The sequence below is a fragment of the Euprymna scolopes genome, chromosome 23, assembly GCF_053919585.1.
Source record: "Euprymna scolopes isolate OS-2025 chromosome 23, ASM5391958v1, whole genome shotgun sequence".
NCBI classification, from domain to species: Eukaryota; Metazoa; Mollusca; class Cephalopoda; order Sepiida; family Sepiolidae; genus Euprymna; species Euprymna scolopes.
Genome location: NC_136504.1, coordinates 52884998 through 52903089, shown reverse-complemented (window position 1 = coordinate 52903089; position 18092 = coordinate 52884998). Strand labels below are relative to the sequence as shown.

Sequence of the window (18092 nt, the reverse complement as noted above, 5' to 3'; positions counted from 1 at the left end):
AGAAAGAAGGAAAATTAATAAGATAAAGTAATTATCTCTCTTGCACCAGCTAAAATTAACAGAAGGCAGACAGGAAACCATGCAAAAACAGAACTGTACATATTTACTAAAAGGCATTAAATAAAAAATTTAAAAATTAGAAAATTCATATTAGAATAAAATAAAATATACAGAGATAGGAATTAGCTATAGTTAAATAAAAATGAACATCATTATAAAAAAATAAATGCGGGCCTGAAAATAAAAAAAAAGAATTTTCCTCACCATATTCCCTATGCTTCACTTTTTGTTATCAAGTATGATCTTTGACTTACTTGCAGTTTCATCAAATAATTTCGTATGCCAAACCCGATCCTGTATTTTGCTAATTCCTACCCTCTGATGAGAAAGAAAGTATTTCTTCAAAACTCCACGGATTAAGGACTATCGACTTATTAAGTGTTTCCTTTTCAGATTAAATATGTTTTTAACTCTTTTTCAAAGTGTTTTTTTAACATGTTTTATTAACTATTTGCTCTTATTATAAGCTCTATCTCCTATTTGGTTTTATCGAGCCTTTACATCTGGTTGAGATAACTTTATAAATATTAATTCTTTAATATTTATAATATACTTTAGTTTTACCATCTTGGATCATTTTGGTAAATTTAGTTGTAATTTTTATTTTATATATATATATATATATATACATATATATATATATATATATATATATATATATATATATATATATATATATTTGTAGTCATCGACATACAGTCCTGTTTCGTTGTGTGTGTACATATACAGGGTGTGCCAAAATGATCTGACACATTAGTTGGTCAAAAAAAATTAAATACACTTAAATAAGGAAAATATTCTTTTTTTATTTTTTTAAATTAGTCCCCAAATTAAACTAAATAAAGCCCAAATTAAAAAAAAAAAACCTTACGCCTAGCAACTATGTCCCAAAATTCATACTGATTAGTTTAAGAATGAATCCCATGCATGCAAATATGCAAAAATACTAGCAGGCTGCCCAGTGTTGTCCGACTGTAAGATACACATAAATATGATATTTTAATTCATGTGGATTTCGTATTTATTATCATAGAACCTATTCTCTGTACCCAATATATAGTAGTGATATCAAAAGTTATATAAAGAAAATACATGACTTGGGTGCCAAACCAAAATGTTAAGCGTTCCAGCCTGATTCATTATTTAGCACTCCAACATCATTACCGTTTGAGCTATCGACAAATAGATACGAAAGATTAATAATTAAGCAACTTTTTTCTTTTTTTCGCACATATGCATCAGTTGCAACTTTATTTGATATACTCCTGTCAAGGTTGACTTTTTTTTTTTCCAATTTTGAGACCATAGTGGCTATTTTTACCAGTAAAAAACAAAATCGAAATTATTACACAAGTCCAGATTCCCTACATATCAAGTTTCAAGTCTGCAAAACCAAAAATTCAAAGAGAAATTTAGTACAGACTTTCCGCACACACCCACACACAAGGACTTACCTGATAAAATTGTCTCTGAGATGGGTATGTTTGCCGACGACACCACGCTCTATAGCGGGCACATGTGGAAAACTAATGAGCATATATATCAAAGTTAATGGCCGACACCCTAGAGGAAGGGCTTCAGTCTATAGTGGAATGGGGTCAAAAATGGATGGTAACGTTCAAAGCTGCCAAGGCAAAGCTCGTTTCCTTTAATAATTACATGAAACCTTACTAACCGTCAATAGCTATGGCTACTGATACTTTACCTGAAAGCAGTTCATTCAAGCTCCTTGGCTTTACGTTCACAGGAAACATGAGTTGGAATAGATACATAGAGATCATTGCTAAGGCTGCTGCAAAGAAGGTGGGCTCTCTCTATCATGCTAGAAAGTTACTTATGCCTGAAAGTATCCTGTGCCTCTACAAAGCCACCATTCGCCCATGTATGGACTACTGCTGTCACATTTGGGCTGGTGCATCTGCTACTAGTCTCTCGTTTCTAGACAGGATCCAAAAGAGAGTCGCCAACCTAATAGGTCCTGAACTGTCATCAAAACTTCAGCCCCTGCCCCATCAATGACACGTTGCATCCATTTGCCTGTTTTACAAGTATTTTAATGGTGGATACTCTGACGAACTACAAGTCCTTGTACCCCCTCGATGAAAATACCTTCCACAAGCAACAAAGTTCCACCCCTACACAGTAGAGATCCCTAGATGTAAGAAAGTTTTCCACTCTAATAGCTTCTTCCCCAGAACTACAAGACTTTGGAATTCTCTTCCGGGTTCCTGCTTCCCCAACTGTACTGACATGCAAAAGTTCAAGCGTAACGTGAACAGACATCTTGCTGCTAACTTAGGTCCCTGATAGTAGCCCCCTACATCAAAGTGGCAATGTGTCTTGTTTGGAGTGAAAATGTAATAATATATATATATATATATATATATATATATATATATATATATATATAGAGAGAGAGAGAGAGAGAGAGAGAGAGAGAGAGAGATGGAAATTTTTTTAACCTTTAACACTATATAAAAAAACTTATTTAATTTTTATATTTTTTATTTGTTGGAAAATTATTTAGTCAGTGAGTCATTTAATCACCTGCAATCACTGCATGAATATATATATATGTGTGTGTGTGTGTGTGTGTGTGTGTGTGTGTGTGTGTGTGTGTGTGTGTGTGTGTGTACGTATGTATGCATGTGTGTGTTGGGGTGAAGAGGGTTCCTGTAAGCCGCGGTGAAGGCAACCTTTCTAGGAGAAGCAAATCTCTGATTTAAAAAACCATAAAGCGGGAGACCAGTACCCGCATTAAGCTGGTCTGCAGTTTAACTTGTTGCTGGCTATCTTGCTCTTGCTTGTTGCTGGATCTCAACATTTTGAACCGAGAGAGAGACTTAGCTGTCATACAAAGCTAAGACTCTGTAACATCATCTGTGTATAGATACTCCCTCAGGCATTTGTCTATTAAAATGGTCCTGTGGCGATGGACGTCATTTTTGGGCTCATGGACTTTGTCTGAGGGAGTGGCACTCGTCTGATAAGACGTTGCAATCATCATATATATATATATATATATATATATATATATATATATATATATGTACACACACACACACACATATGTGCATTTGCTAGAACATGTTAATTCTAAATATTATGCAAGTATGCACAATGTAGGAAATATGCATAAATAGAATTGACAGTAATAGTTAAATGAAACTAATTATCCAATAAAAAATCATAAAAAATTAAAAGTTAATTAATGGACACTTGTTTTTAATAAGAATATGCAAATTAGTTAACCTTCATGAAGTCGCTCGCATATCTTTGACTGAGTGTACTAAAAAGTTCATTTTAATAATTTTTTCAATAGAAAAAAATTGGCTTTTAATTTCAATGTAAGTGCGAATAAAACTCAACTTTTATAGGTGTACAGATACACATACTCAACTATAAAAATAGACTAGACAGACGGCCTCTCATCTAATTTAGTTTCTCTTCGAACTCCTTTCCTTCTTTCTATTCCCCCCACCCCCCGACACTTCTCTCTAGTCAACTCGTGAAATAGATCACAAGTCGTCTAGTCCAGGGTTTCACAAAGTGGGCTCCATGGAGTTCTGGGGCTCCATGAGTGAGCCGGGGGGGGCTCCGCAAACCATTTCTTAAACAGGACTAAATGCTTTATATGGAAAAATTAAATGGCTGCAGAAATTTAATAATTTATCTTTTTTTTTTTTACTGGAAAGAGATAAGATACATAACTACAAGTGTAAAGGGTTTCAGGATGGTTCATGAAAAAGTAAATGAAAAATAGATTAACAACAAAAAAATGCAACAATTTTTGATTAATCAAAAAAAAAATGGTTGTAAACACGAAAATATAGTAAAATCACGAATAGGAAAACTAAGTTAAAATTTGAAATTAATGTTTTCCGTATTTGTTTTAGTAATTTTCTTGTTATGCTCGATGAAAAACCTTTGCCCTGCTCAGGGTCTCCATGGTGTCCTGAAGTTTGGGAAACCCTGGTCTAGTCTATCTATAAAGTTGCCAATGACATCATTCATTTTCAAATAATTTCTTTTACAATATGTTTCCTTTCTAATCACCTGCTTGTTCCTCAAGGCATTTTTGTGTGTGTGTGTGTGTGTGTGTGTGTGTGTGTGTGTGTGTGTGTGTGTGTGTGTGTGTGTGTGTGTGTGTGTGTGTGTGTGTGTGTTTTGTTTTTCAAGAAAAAGTTAAATTTGACTTTCTATTTGGTTTTTAGCTCGTAAAAATACTTGTAAGGAGTCAAAATTTAAAAGAAAGTCGACCTTGGTAGCAAATCGAAAATAACTTCTGAGCATGTGTTCATATATAACGTTTCATCACAGCTTATCTGGACTTAGAAAAAAAAAATTGAAAATCTGAAGAGTCGAAGAATGAAGAGAAAAGAAAAGCAATTTTTTTAATGCTTCCCAAGAGGAACAATCGATTGTTGTTCTTTTATTTTCTATAGTTAATCAATCAAGTTCTTTCAAGAATGATTGCTCACAATTGATTATTATTGATTGCCACATCAATTCACCTGTAAGGCTTGATTTTTCACCGAATGTTTTTCTATGTCTATATCATGTTTTGATTGAATAACATTTGTTTACCTTATACACTATATATGTGTGTGTGTGTGTGTGTGTGTGTGTGTGTGTGTGTGTGTGTGTGTGTGTGTGTGTGTGTGTGTGTGTGTAAATAGATAACAATACAGTTATATTCTAAATATATATGTATATAGGTTGGTCATTTATTTAAAACGTTACAAGTTTATATATGCCGATCTAAATAGATTACAAAAATAATTATAACTAAGATGTTTATATATATATATATATATATATATATATATATATATATATATATATAAAGGTAAAAATGACCAAGCTCAATGAATGTCTTTAGTAAAACCAGAGCATATATAGTGTAATATAATAGTACTTCAAATTACAAAGATCAAGTTTTCACTGTTGGTTATGTATTGTTATTCCAAAGGTACACATTACAATATTACAAAATTGTAAAACAAAAAAAAACTGTAAATAAATTGAAAATAATAATAATAATAATTCAGTTAAGATATATACAGCACGATAGTAGCCTTCTTAACAAGAAAGAAAGGGGACAGTTTGTCGGTTGTATGGACTATGTGAGTTGTTCAAAATAATGTTTTTCTAAGGTTAACATCTGAAGAGTAAGTGACTAAAAATGCAGCAAAACATAATTTTGTCAACTTGTTAGTCGCAAACGAAACAATGCACTTTTTGAAAAACAATAAATTACCAATTGCGAAAATTGATCTTTGGAATTTTGCAAACTATTATATACTAGCATGGGTGCCGGGGTGTTTAGAGGTGTATGTTGAGCAAAAAAAAAAAAGTAGTAGTAGGAAGGCAGGTTCAAACCCATACCGTGAAGGAGGAAAAGAACGGGAAAAAACATGACGTCTTTGCTGTTACGACCACCGTCAAACCAGGAGTGACATAGGTTTTAATTAAGGCTAGACAATCGAAAAGAGGGGATGACTTTCGAAAATATTGGCAAAAAAAGCAACCCCTCCCTGTAGAAAATTGCCCAGTTGAGGGTGAAGAAATTAATATTTTTAGCCAATTTTTCGGTATTTTTCGTCTGAAGGGTCGAGCTTCAAACGAAACTGATCTTGTGAAAATCCGTCGCCTATGTCAAAACTTTTAGGCAGACATGCAAACATACATACATACATACATACATTTATAAATTGATAGCTCAAATTTTTTACCTAAACCAAGCTTGCCCTATCTCTGAATACCCTTTATGCAAAATTTCAAATGTTTAGACCAGAAATTGTCTGAGTAATTTGGTAGAGACCGCAGAGGACAAATTTTTTTTTAATTTGACCCCTATTATGACGCCTTAACATTTATTGTTTTGGGCTCAAATCAAGTTAGATCCATGACCAAGGAACCTATATCTAAAATTTCAATTGTTTATACCCAAAATTGTCAAAGGAGTTTGGTAGAGTTCTGAAAGGTCAAATCGTTGAAGTTTGACCCCTTAACAGCCAAATTTCTGGCCGAAAACGGATTACAAAGATTTTCCCAAATCTCAGTACCCTGTATATCAAATTTCGAGTCTGTAGACTTAAAATTGACAGAGTTATTGTGTAGGGAAATGTACACAGACACACAGACACACAGACAGACACGTTCACTTTATATATATATATATATATATATATATATATATATATATATATATATATATATATATATTGTTTCGCTGTATGTACCATGCAGACTTGTAAAAATTTCCAGGTTCGTATCTCGGGGCACTAATTCACTGGGAGAGATGCACTCCCATTCTTCATTAAGACATGTATCTAGGAGAAGGAAACTCTAATGTAAAAACCTGCAGTTTACTGTAAATTCTGTCCTATATATACACACAGAGAGAGGGAGATAAGAGAGGGTAATCATTGTTACAGGAAAAAGGGCTGTCCCCTTTTCCTGTAGATAGAAGGAATATTAGATAAGTGAAAAATGAAATCAGGATAAGCTGAAACTCGAACCTTGTACGCAAGATTCAAAAATAGATTTAGAAATTGGAATGTTAGAATTTAGCTATTGTTAAATTCTATATAAAATAGTTAGATATTGTTTGTATTGTGAAAAGAATTTGATTGTTTATGAAAACTGAATTAAAAATGTCAGCTAAAAAGAACAAACAATACAAATTAAAAATATATTGTAAGAAAATAGGTTAGGTTAAAAAATAGGTTAGTTGAGAATTCTTTGTTGTCAAAAGTGTGTTTGGAAAATGTGTGCTTAGCCACGTGAGTTGGTCTCATTTTGGAACCACACATCTGACGTCATAGCAAAAAGGGAATTCTCAATATAGGAGCTAGCATTAGTCAGATCAGAGCAGTTGGGCAGTCAAGTTTGAACAGTCAGCAGAGTCAGTCGGAAAGAGCTGACATGGTCAGAGGAGGGTCCCCTTAGAGGCAGAGGGGTAGAAGTTTAACCATGTAGAAAAAATGTGAATTCTTGACGTCATCATTCGACCGATCAAATGAAATAAAGAATCACCATCAATATTCAACAACTGCAAAGTAAATGTGTTTTGTCTATCATCACCTAAATGAACTTTGTATAACCCCCTTCCAAGTAATGTGTCCCCTCCTCCATCATAAGTAATGATTCCCCTCCTCTGTGTTAAGAACTTGTATACATCTCCAGTCAGTATATTATATGAAGTCTCAAGCATCCCAGGACTGCTATAAATGTCTTGTTTCCCTCATTGTTACCTCTCTATTACATGTACCCGATATATGAGCCCCAATATGAAACCCAGTGCTATACAAGAAACAGGAGATAAATGAAATTAATACCAGATCATTTTACATATGTTCCAAGAATTCAGAATAACACTTTAGATATATGTACGATCATTTCAGAAACAATACAAACTTTATTCATACAGGGTGACCAAAAAACACGGGCCCCAACTCTTATTAGGTCCTGTTTCTTAGTGTTTTGTCCGAATGAAATGAAACTTTGGTCATAACTAGTTTATTATATTCAAAACATAACATCAAAACACTAGGGTTTTTGGCCTTTTTTTCTCCGTTCTACAGCATATGTTCTAGATGGCCTTCATTTAGCTTTTATTTTTTTTGGGGGGGGGGGTCACCCTGTATATAATCTTTTCATCAACACAGGAGGGGTAGCATTTAATAGTTCTAAGGAATGTTAACGTAGGAATGTTAAAACAAACAAGAATGTTAGAACATAAACAATTAAGATGATTTTAGTAATGGCATCAGGTGATCTTAAGGTTATGTGGAGTTAATGATGTAAAAAAAAAATAGTTTGGTAATACATGTAATGAGTTAGTTAAGTCAGTCTGTAATGGTTGTTGGCAATCAGAGTTTGAAAGAGACGGTCAACGAATCGTGATGGCCCCAAACAGGGGGTGTTAATAATTAAGATGTAGAACTAAACACCAGTGTGCCTTTTTCAACGGGAAAGCATCAGAAAATAAAAGCTGTAAATACAAGCAAGATTTCTATTGTAAAAATCTTCATACTGCAGTTTATTCCAAGGATCAGTCAACACACGATCAACCAAATGGAAGGTATGTTTCCCTATTCTCCGAGATACACCTCATAGAATTGTATCTGTCCTTTTATTGTTCCTATTTACAATGCCTCCCCACGGGACAGAGTTAGACACCAGAGTCGTTTTTTAATGTGGAGAAATGGAACAAAAATAAAAATTCTCAGTCGTGAAGGATTTCTCCTCCACTGACAGAGAACAATAAATTGAAGTGTAGATCTGAAGAACAGATACTACACTTTGATCTTGACCCGAAGGCCTTTTATTGTTGCTATATGTGAACACGCACACATGCACAAAAATAGATTGTTATAAATATACATATAACTGATTACTGTACATGCAATAACCCTTGTCCCCGAGTGGCCTCTGGGCCTTGATAAGTGGTGACTTTCATGTAAAAAAAAAAAAAAACTAGAGACGATCACAAGGAGTACATACACACAGATGGCACGTCAACAGTAAATAGAGACTCATTTATACACAGTAAATATACACTCCGACAGGCTATCCTATAATTCTAATTTGTTCTTGTTTTGTATTCTTAGAACATGTGTAAATAATCTATATATAAATATGATAGCGTGTAATTTTGTGTGTCACGCTTACATCTTTTTTCTTCTGAGTGACTGTCGTTTAATTGTTATGACCTTTCATTTCTTGTAATAAATAATTTTACCAAGAATTCTTAAGTTTTGGTCTCGGTTTCGATTATAGCTGATGGCACTCAAGTCATCTATATTTTTTTTATAATTTTATCAAGAATTCTTTATAAGTTTTCGGTTCGGTTTCGATTATAGCTGAAAGAACTAGTTATATATCATAGATATACATTTCTTTTTTATTCATATGTTTGGGTTTCGATTTTTATTCAAGCTGATGCACCCAAGTCATATGGGATATTTTTTTATTTTTGAACTCACAACTTTATAATATATAAGAATCGATACAAAATTGACTCTCTAATAATATATATGAAATCTGCAAGAATTAAAATATCATATTTAAGCATATTTTACGATCGGGCTATGCCGGGCGTCCCTGCTAGTTTAGATAAATACTTTTGAAGTTTTAACAAGAGATACAATAATATTCAGGCGTCTCCATTTACGTTGAACATCCACAGAATGTCAACATCATTATATTACGTATGAATAGGTCCTCTGTGGAATTTTCACAGGCCCTGTTAGTTTTGTATTAATTTCGTTTGCCTTCTATTTACTCTACTTTAGCTCTAGAAGATCTGACTCCTCTTCTATTGAGCTGATTATATATCTGCATCATTTTGAAACTGTCATCATGGAGACATAAATAAAGGCACACACGTGCATCGTAAGTTGATACCAAATATCCATGTCCTGTTATTTTTCAATGTATCATGTTCTCGTATCTTAATTACAGGGTGGAATGGTATCATGTATCTTAATTACAGGGTGGAATGATATCATTTATCTTAATTACAGGGTGGAATGATATCATTTATCTTAATTACAGGGTGGAATGATATCATGCATCTTAATTACAGGGTGGAATGGTAAATTGTTGTCCTAAAGAAAACAACACTTACAGCTTTATTTTAAAACTTTTATTGAAAAAATCGATTCAGGTAACTTGATTATATAGTAGAGTTGACATCTATTCAATGTAGCCGCCTTCAGCCTCAATCACTGTCTTGATACAGGTCCAGAACTGGGAGTGTGTCTTTTCCACAAGCACCAGCGTGAACTCGGCAAATACTCGGCGGATGTTGGCAATCAGGCTGGCTTTGGTGTTGTGGAGGGTCATGTTGAGGCCCGTAGCGTAATGATATACGCACTCGACTATATAACCTATGGTTCGAGTCCTAGCACAATCACGTAATGGTGATGAGCTCTAGAACAGCGAAACATGTGTACGTAGAGTACTGTTTTAAAATGTAAAATAAAAATATATCAGATATATGTGTGTGCATACAGAAAGTTGAAAGTTGAAAGCTGTATCTACTTGGGAAAGAAAATTACGAAAGATGGAGATCTCCTCCCTGAGATAAAGGGAAGGGTAGCATTAGGATGGGCAGCTTTTGGGAAAGTGAAGAATATCATGAGAAGCCGATAAGCAAATATGTCAATCAAAGCGAAGATCTTCAATGAATATGTACTACCTGTGATGATCTACAGTAGTGAAACATGGGTCCTGACAACTCTCCAATGTGAAATCTTGGCAGTAGCACAAAGGAAGATGAAGAGGATAATGTTAGACATCACTCTACAAGACAGAAAAATGAACATCTGGATCCGCCAACAAACAAGAGTTATTGACATCAATACTGCCATCAAAACATCCAAACACAGATGGGCAGGACACGTAGCTAGACAACAGGACAACAGGTGATCCATCAGGACAACGGGAATAGACACTTTGTGAACATAAGAAGCCAAAGGGAAGACCAAGAATGAGATGGAGAGACAATCTGATACATATTTTTTGGATTGGAGACTCTTTTTTGGATCCTAAGAGTGAGAGACTAGTGGTAGATGCACCAGCCCAAATACAGGGTGGGCTAAAATAAGGGTCCTATTTTTAAAGTTATTCAAATTTAAAGATAGGACCCAATAATACACCATGCATGGGCGAATGGTGGCTTTGTAAAGATATAGGATACTCTCAGGCATGAGTAATTTTCTTGCATGGTAGAGAGAGCCCACCTTCTTTACAGCAACCTTGACTATATCTTCAATGTTATTGTTCCAGTTCATGTTGCCTGTGACTGTTAAGCCGAGGAGTTTGAATAAAGAACTTTCAGGTAGTGCATCAGTAGCGATGACAATTAGTGGTTGAGAAGGTTTCTTGTAATTGAAAAAAGCTTAGTCTTGCCAGCATTAAATGTTACCATCTATTTATAACCCGATTCTACTACAGATTGGAGGTTTTCCTCCAAGGTTTCAGCCATTCTCTTAGATATGTGTTCATTCATGTTTAAGAGTATACCTTGTGGGAGTTTATGACATATTTCCATTCTATGAATTTTGGTCATGAACGGAAATTCCACAATATTATTGTACCATCTTTGGACAAAACAGAGACTACACATTGATCTTAGCCCGAAGGTCAAAGAAGGCTATTTTAGTTTCAGTTTCATATAGATTAATAAGGGATATAAATGTTTGTTATACCTAAAATTCCTAATGTAATTTTCTTATTGAATAGATGATTAAAAATATATGCAGTAGCATATATTTTAATATTGTTGATTTTTCCTTTTTATATACTTATACATAGAGAAATAAAAAGGAAACAGAGTTGTGTGTTCATCAACGTTTTGTCTTTATTTTAAGACTTCCTCTGGATGAATGATTATTTTGTCAGAATACTATTTCCATTATTCTCATCATACTTATATATGTATATGTGAAAAAAAAAGAAAAACCAAAAATTGTTTATATATTCATCAACATTTCATCTTTGCTCAAAGACTTTCTCAAGATAACCGATTTGATGAAGAAATATAAAAGTTTAAATTTGAAAATACGAAGTGAGTCTATGATGTGAAAAGAATGTTTTTATTTTTTGTTTCGAACATGCATAGATGTCAAAATCCAAAATATGCAGTGCATCGATGAAGTAGAATGTGTTTTTTATTGCTTGTCTTTAAATATTAACGTAATGAACAAAGTTTTGCTAAAAATATGATGTAAAATACAAACCTGGATCCAAATTTAAATTCTATTCAGTATTAATTTGCTGATTAAATGAGATAAATTGTAGAAGCCATTATGTTGTTTAATTGTATTAGAGTTTATAATCAGCACCAATATTTATTTAAAATGAATTTAATGAATGTAGCTTAACATACAATATGTGATAGCACATGCAATATGCTGTTCACATTTATTCATTCAAGTGGTATCTTGCCTGGTACAGGCATTGACGGCTATGGCTCTCCATCCATTTCTCTCCCTTGAAAGCATTCATGAATTCATTGTTGCTCATCATTTTTTATTTTTCCCAGGTGTTCATACTGTCATCCTCTGCTTCCCTACCAAGCGAGGTGTTCTGATTCAGAACGCTATTCATGCTGTTTCTCGAATAAACAGTCTGATGTATTTCCATAGCTTTCTTTGCAGCTGTCCAGTATCTTGCAGTTTCTTTCTGTCCGAGCAGTGCCCATACCGGAGGGTTGTCTTGACCATTGTACCCAGAGCTATCTTCTGCTCAGCACAACGAAATACAAAACCATGAACAGAATTATTTGTTTGCTTTCGTATTACATCTGCTTTTCATGGCCTCACGTTACCCTGATCAGGGGACTAAAGTGGATTCTCGACCTTACCCAAGAGTCTCCCACAGACTAGTGGAGAGAAGGTGGTGGCTTACTTTTCCTTTGACAGTAGTGCTGTCCTGCTACCCATATGTACTGTCTATATATGTTAAATAAAAATGTTGTAATGCTTATATAATTATAAAAGCTATTGGGATTGTAGTAACAAATTATTTTGATATCAAATGTTGTATTGAGTATTATATTCAGCATTATATTGAGTATTGAACATACCGAATCTTGTGTTGATCATTATATTGAGTTTTCTATTGAGCAACATATCCAGTGTTGTTCTTAAGCACTATATTGATTGTACGGCATAATCACTTCGACACACCAGTTTCTGTTTCATCATCGAAGTTAAGCATCATTGAGCCTGGTCAGTACTAAAATGGGTGACCATTTGGGAATATCAGATGCTGTATGTGCTCTCTGCATTATTTGCAGTCGTCCTAGACTTTGCCTTGTTACTGAAATCAAGCAGTGCCGATTCAAGAGAAGTGTGGTTGGAGATTCCACAACCCTCATTCCACAGTTACAGTAACCATTGTCTCTCAAGACTGAACGAAGGTCATTAATAACTGAGTATTGTATTGAATCTTGTATTGATTACTGTATTGAATGTTTTATTCACAAACACTGTAAACCTCACCTTATTTCATTCCTTATAGTTTTTCTTTGCCTGTATATAAACCTTTTCTTTGCCTGTATATAAACCTTTTTTTTGCCCGTATATAAACCTTTTCTTTGCCCGTATATAAACCTTTTCTTTGCCCGTATATAAACCTTCTTTTTGCCCGTATATAAACCTTTTCTTTGCTTGTATATAAGCCTTTTGTTTTCCCATATATAAACCTTTTCTTTGCCTGTATATAAACCTTTTCTTTGCCCGTATATAAACCTTTTCTTTGCCCGTATATAAACCTTTTCTTTGCCTGTATATAAACCTTTTCTTTGCTTGTATATAAGCCTTTTCTTTGCCCGTATATAAACCTTTTTTTTTGCCCGTATATAAACCTTTTCTTTGCCCGTATATAAACCTTTTCTTTGCCCACATATAAACCTTTTCTTTGCTTGTATATAAACCTTTTCTTTACTTGTATATAAGCCTTTTGTTTTCCCATATATAAACCTTTTGGGGAAAAAAGTTAACATTAAATAAAACAAGAAAATAATTAAAATATAAATTTTTAAAAATAACTTTTCAGAAAATAAATAATGTTTTTTTTATATTTTAATTTTTTATCGATAAAATATAAATAAAAATATTAAAAAAAAAATAAACACAATTAAAGTTCAGTTCTACGATTCTGTTGATTTTTATATGAATTCCATGCCTGCTTATATTCAGTAATTACTTCCCTGACAGTTGGCCGTAATTTTGGATTTTCCTCTCGACATTTCAAGTGAATGTGAAACAAATGTAATTTTATTGAAGCCGCGTCCGTCCGAGAGTCTAAGAAATAATTAAAGATACTCGGAATTTTCCAGATGTCCGTCTTCTCGTCATACGGTGGCATTTCATCATCTGAAAATTCTTTCTCTGGATACGGCCACAACTGTTCAGGGGCAACAAAATCTCCAGTGATCTCCTTGTGTCCGCACTTGATGAGACGATTTGCAGTGTGATTAACCTCCGGCAGGGCGTCCATGTCGTTATAGATTAATCGAAAGTCGGAACGTAAGAGGAATTGACTGAGCATCTTTTTTAGATCATTAGAATCACAGAGGACGCGCGTTCCTATCGGGCCATTATGAAGGAGGTCTAGGATATGGAGATAATCCATGCAGAGTTGGTAGCGCAGTTCCAGCGAGTCATGATGCTTGTACTTATCGGATGTAATGTAATGTAGAAACTTATCAGCAGATGTCAGGTGGTGGTATTCAGTGAGGTAACGCGTGCCACAGGCTCCGATCAGCTGGATGACGTGTGGATTTGGTTGCAGACGCGTGATCATAGACTTACCATGCTTATAATCGGGATAATATTCCTCACGAGAAGCAATATTTAAAGCGAATGTAAAGTCCTTCCAAAATGCTTTGAATATCTGAAAATACACAAATTGTAATCATATAAAAAGATGCAGATAATATAAAATCCAATGAAGACATCTAACGTCAAATATTCAAGATTACTTATCCAGAACCTGACCCAACTTTACATCAGCATCTTTTGGGAGGTTACAGTAAGCAGCCAGAAGATGCTGATACAATTATCTAATCAGCTGTTAAGCAGACAACAAGTTTCAATGAAATCGTGAAAGTCATTGCAACAAGAATTTTTTTTTTTTTTTTTTTTTAAATCAAAAATGAAATACAGCAATCTGTGTTAAATAAAAAAGAACCTCCCTCCCTTAAAGATTTAATGAAAACAAGTATCAACAGAAAACCTTTTGAAGTAAAAAAAAATTTGGCAAAAAACATGCTTAAAATACTTATTTATTTTTTAGTTGTTCCCATGTTTATATGATAAATATGTATTTATTTGTAAGTTTTCTTGTTGTAAGTGGAAAAAAAAATTTTATTTGACACTTTTCTTATAAAAACAATTAAAAAAAAATTAAATTCTTGAAACAAAAAATGTTTTCTTTCATAGTTGTTTCCATTAAAATAAAATATTTATTTGAAAACTTTTCTTGGAAGAAAATTTTTTTCATATAATTTTCATGTTTTAAAGTTTTGTTTTCAGTGTTTTAACTTTACTGTCTCTGGCAGTATTCACATCGACTTTTTCCAACTGCTTCCGCAATCATGCCGGAAGATATTGAAGTGAAGTTAGGTAAGGTTCTGGATAAATACCAATTCAAGATTTAAAACAATTAATTTTTTTAAAAAAATTGAATCATTTGTTTGGCTTTGAAATTCTCCTGTGGAGATAAAATAAAAAAGGAAAACTTTAAAAATATTTCAAATAGAAATAATAAGAAAAAATAGACAAGAAATAAGCCAAGTTTAATCAGGTTCTAAGCATGAAAGTAAAAGGAAAATCAAAAATATTTTCAGAAAGGTTACAAGCAGCATAATCACACCACATGGGTTTTATTTTAAACTAGCCTGGCCTGGGTGCCCGATGTTGCCCGGGGGTTTGGAGGTGTGTGTTGAGCAAAAAACAAAGTTGTAATAGGCATGCAGGCTTGAACCCATGATGTAAAGGCAGAAAAGAAAGTGGTGTTGGCTGAGCCAAAAAAAAAAAAAAATGAAAAATTGCAAGCGCAAAAAAAAAATAAAATAAAAAAAAAATAGGAGTAACGTAAACTGGGGTGACACTGGCCACCCTGGGTGATTTTGATCCTTTAAAATAAATATAAATTAAAATAATAATGAGTAAGTAACATATGATCTCTGAATTTTAAATATAATTTCCAGGTCCTATACGATTTCATAATTTTACAGACGCATTTTAGCGCAGCAGCAAATATTTGCTCCAGAGTTATTTACACATTTATTTATTTTTTTATTTTATTTTAATGGCTCAAAGTCACCCCGGGTGGTCAGAGTCTTATGGTAGCAAGCAGGCTCGAACCCGTAACACGCTAGAAAAAAAAAAAGAGGTGAAAAGAAAGACAAACAGTCTTATCGATGTGCCTACTGTGGTTGTGATGTCACGGATGGTCGAAATAACGCCTTTTATGCGACGTCGAGGATTGAATGACTTGCAAAAAATGTCAGAAAAAAAAAACGACCCTCCATGTAGAAAAATGCCCAGTTGAGGGTGAAGGAATTAATGTTTTTGCCCAATTTTGCGATATTTGTCATCCGAAGGATTGAGCTTCAAAATGATACTGATCTTGTGAAACTCTGATGCCTCTGTCGAAAGTTTTAGACAGACATACATACATACATACATTTAAACAGACAGGTGAGATTTATATTATAGACTAGCAAGGGGTACCCGGTGTTGTCCGGGTGTGTTTTGGTGTGTGTGGTCGATGGGGGTGGAAACCTAAGAATAAGCAAAGTAAAAGAAACAGAAAAACGAACGTTAAAACTTATCTGAAAAATAAAACGGGGGGTACCCGGGCGGTGGGTAATCAAAACATTGAGAAAAAAAAACACAAAAGAAACTAATGTAAGGCAAACGAATGATGGTAAATGTAAAAATCGAAAAAACAAAAAAGAAAACAGAAAAACAAACGTTAAAACTACAACCAAAAAAAAAAACATGTTAAAAATGGCTTAAATAAGCCTGTTTCGATATTAAAATTTAAAAAATCATTGGGTACCCAGGTATTTTTGGGTGTGTGTGGTCGGTCGAGTGTGGGGGGTGTTAATGAAAACCTAAGAATAAGCGAAGTAAAAAAAAAACAGAAAAACGAACGTTACGTGAAAAATGGCTTAAATAACCCTGCTTCAATATTTAAATTTTAAAAATCGAAAAAAAAAAAAAGACATCTCACATTCGAACCCAAAACATTTAGATAATGAACCAACACTCTAACCAACTGAGCTAACATGACGTACATGAAATTGTGTCAGTTCTTCAACTATTTAAACTAAATCAGGTCATGACGTCATCTGACACATGCATAGAACCGATCTCGTCATTTGAGGACGGTTTTTGTTGACCCCCCCCCTGTAGAAAATTGTTGATTTCAGGGTGAAAAAATGAATGTTTTTGGCCAATTTTTCGATATTTTTCGGGCGAAGGATGGAGCTTCAATATGATACCAAGGTTGTCAATCTTTGTTCTGTCTGTCAAAAGTTTTTAGTGGACACACAAACACACATACATACAATACACACATTTTCGCTTTTATATATATAGACTAGCAGGGCTACCCGGCGTTGCCCGGGACCGTAACAACAATATAAAAACAAAAGCAGATATTGAACATATGTTTTATTCTTAGGGGAGAGGAATCTTTCAGGGTGAGAGAGAGAGAGAAAAGATAAAGAGTGTGAGAGAGAGGCAGAAGAGAAAGTTGTTCCATCCTCTTTCCCAAATTTGACTACTGTTCACCTTTGAACTCTAATCGTCGAGTTGATCCTCGAGTTGCCTATTGGCCTTGATAAGTGCTAATATAGAGAGAAGAGAAACAGGGGTAGAGAGAGAGAAGATAAAGAGTGTGAGAGAGAGGCAGTAGAGAAAGTTGTTCCATCCTCTTTCCCAAATTTGAATACTGTGCACGTTTGAACTCTCATCGTCGAGTTGATCCTCGAGTTGCCTATTGGCCTTGAAAAGTGCTAATATAGAGAGAAGAGAAACAGGGTGAGAGAGAGAGAAGATAAAGAGTGTGAGAGAGAGGCCGAAGAGAAAGTTGTTCCATCCTCTTTCCCAAATTTGAATACTGTGCACGTTTGAACTCTCATGGTCGAGTTGATCCTCGAGTTGCCTATTGGCCTTGATAAGTGCTAATATAGAGAGAAGAGAAACAGGGTGAGAGAGAGAGAAGATAAAGAGTGGGAGAGAGAGGCAGTAGAGAAAGTTGTTCCATCCTCTTTCCCAAATTTGAATACTGTGCACGTTTGAACTCTCATGGTCGAGTTGATCCTCGAGTTGCCTATTTGCCTTGATAAGTGCTTATATAGAGAAAAGAGAAACAGGGTGAGAGAGAGAGAGAAGATAAAGAGTTTGAGAGAGAGGCAGAAGAGAAAGTTGTTCCATCCTCTTTCCCAAATTTGAATACTGTGCACGTTTGAACTCTCATCGTCGAGTTGATCCTCG

The 18092-nt window shown here is 34.3% G+C and overlaps 1 protein-coding gene across 2 annotated transcripts in view; it reads right to left on the bottom strand.

Moving 5' to 3' along the window:
- Positions 1–13643: 13643 nt before the first annotated feature.
- LOC145245899 (protein O-mannose kinase-like) overlaps positions 13644–18092 on the bottom strand; it is a 29169-nt gene continuing 24720 nt past the window's right edge. For both annotated transcript variants that reach the window (XM_080107635.1, XM_080107634.1), the window contains exon 3: positions 13644–14475. In XM_080107635.1, the coding sequence (XP_079963761.1) occupies positions 13717–14475 (759 nt within the window). In that variant the 3' untranslated portion in view covers positions 13644–13716. The remainder of the gene's footprint in view (positions 14476–18092) is intronic.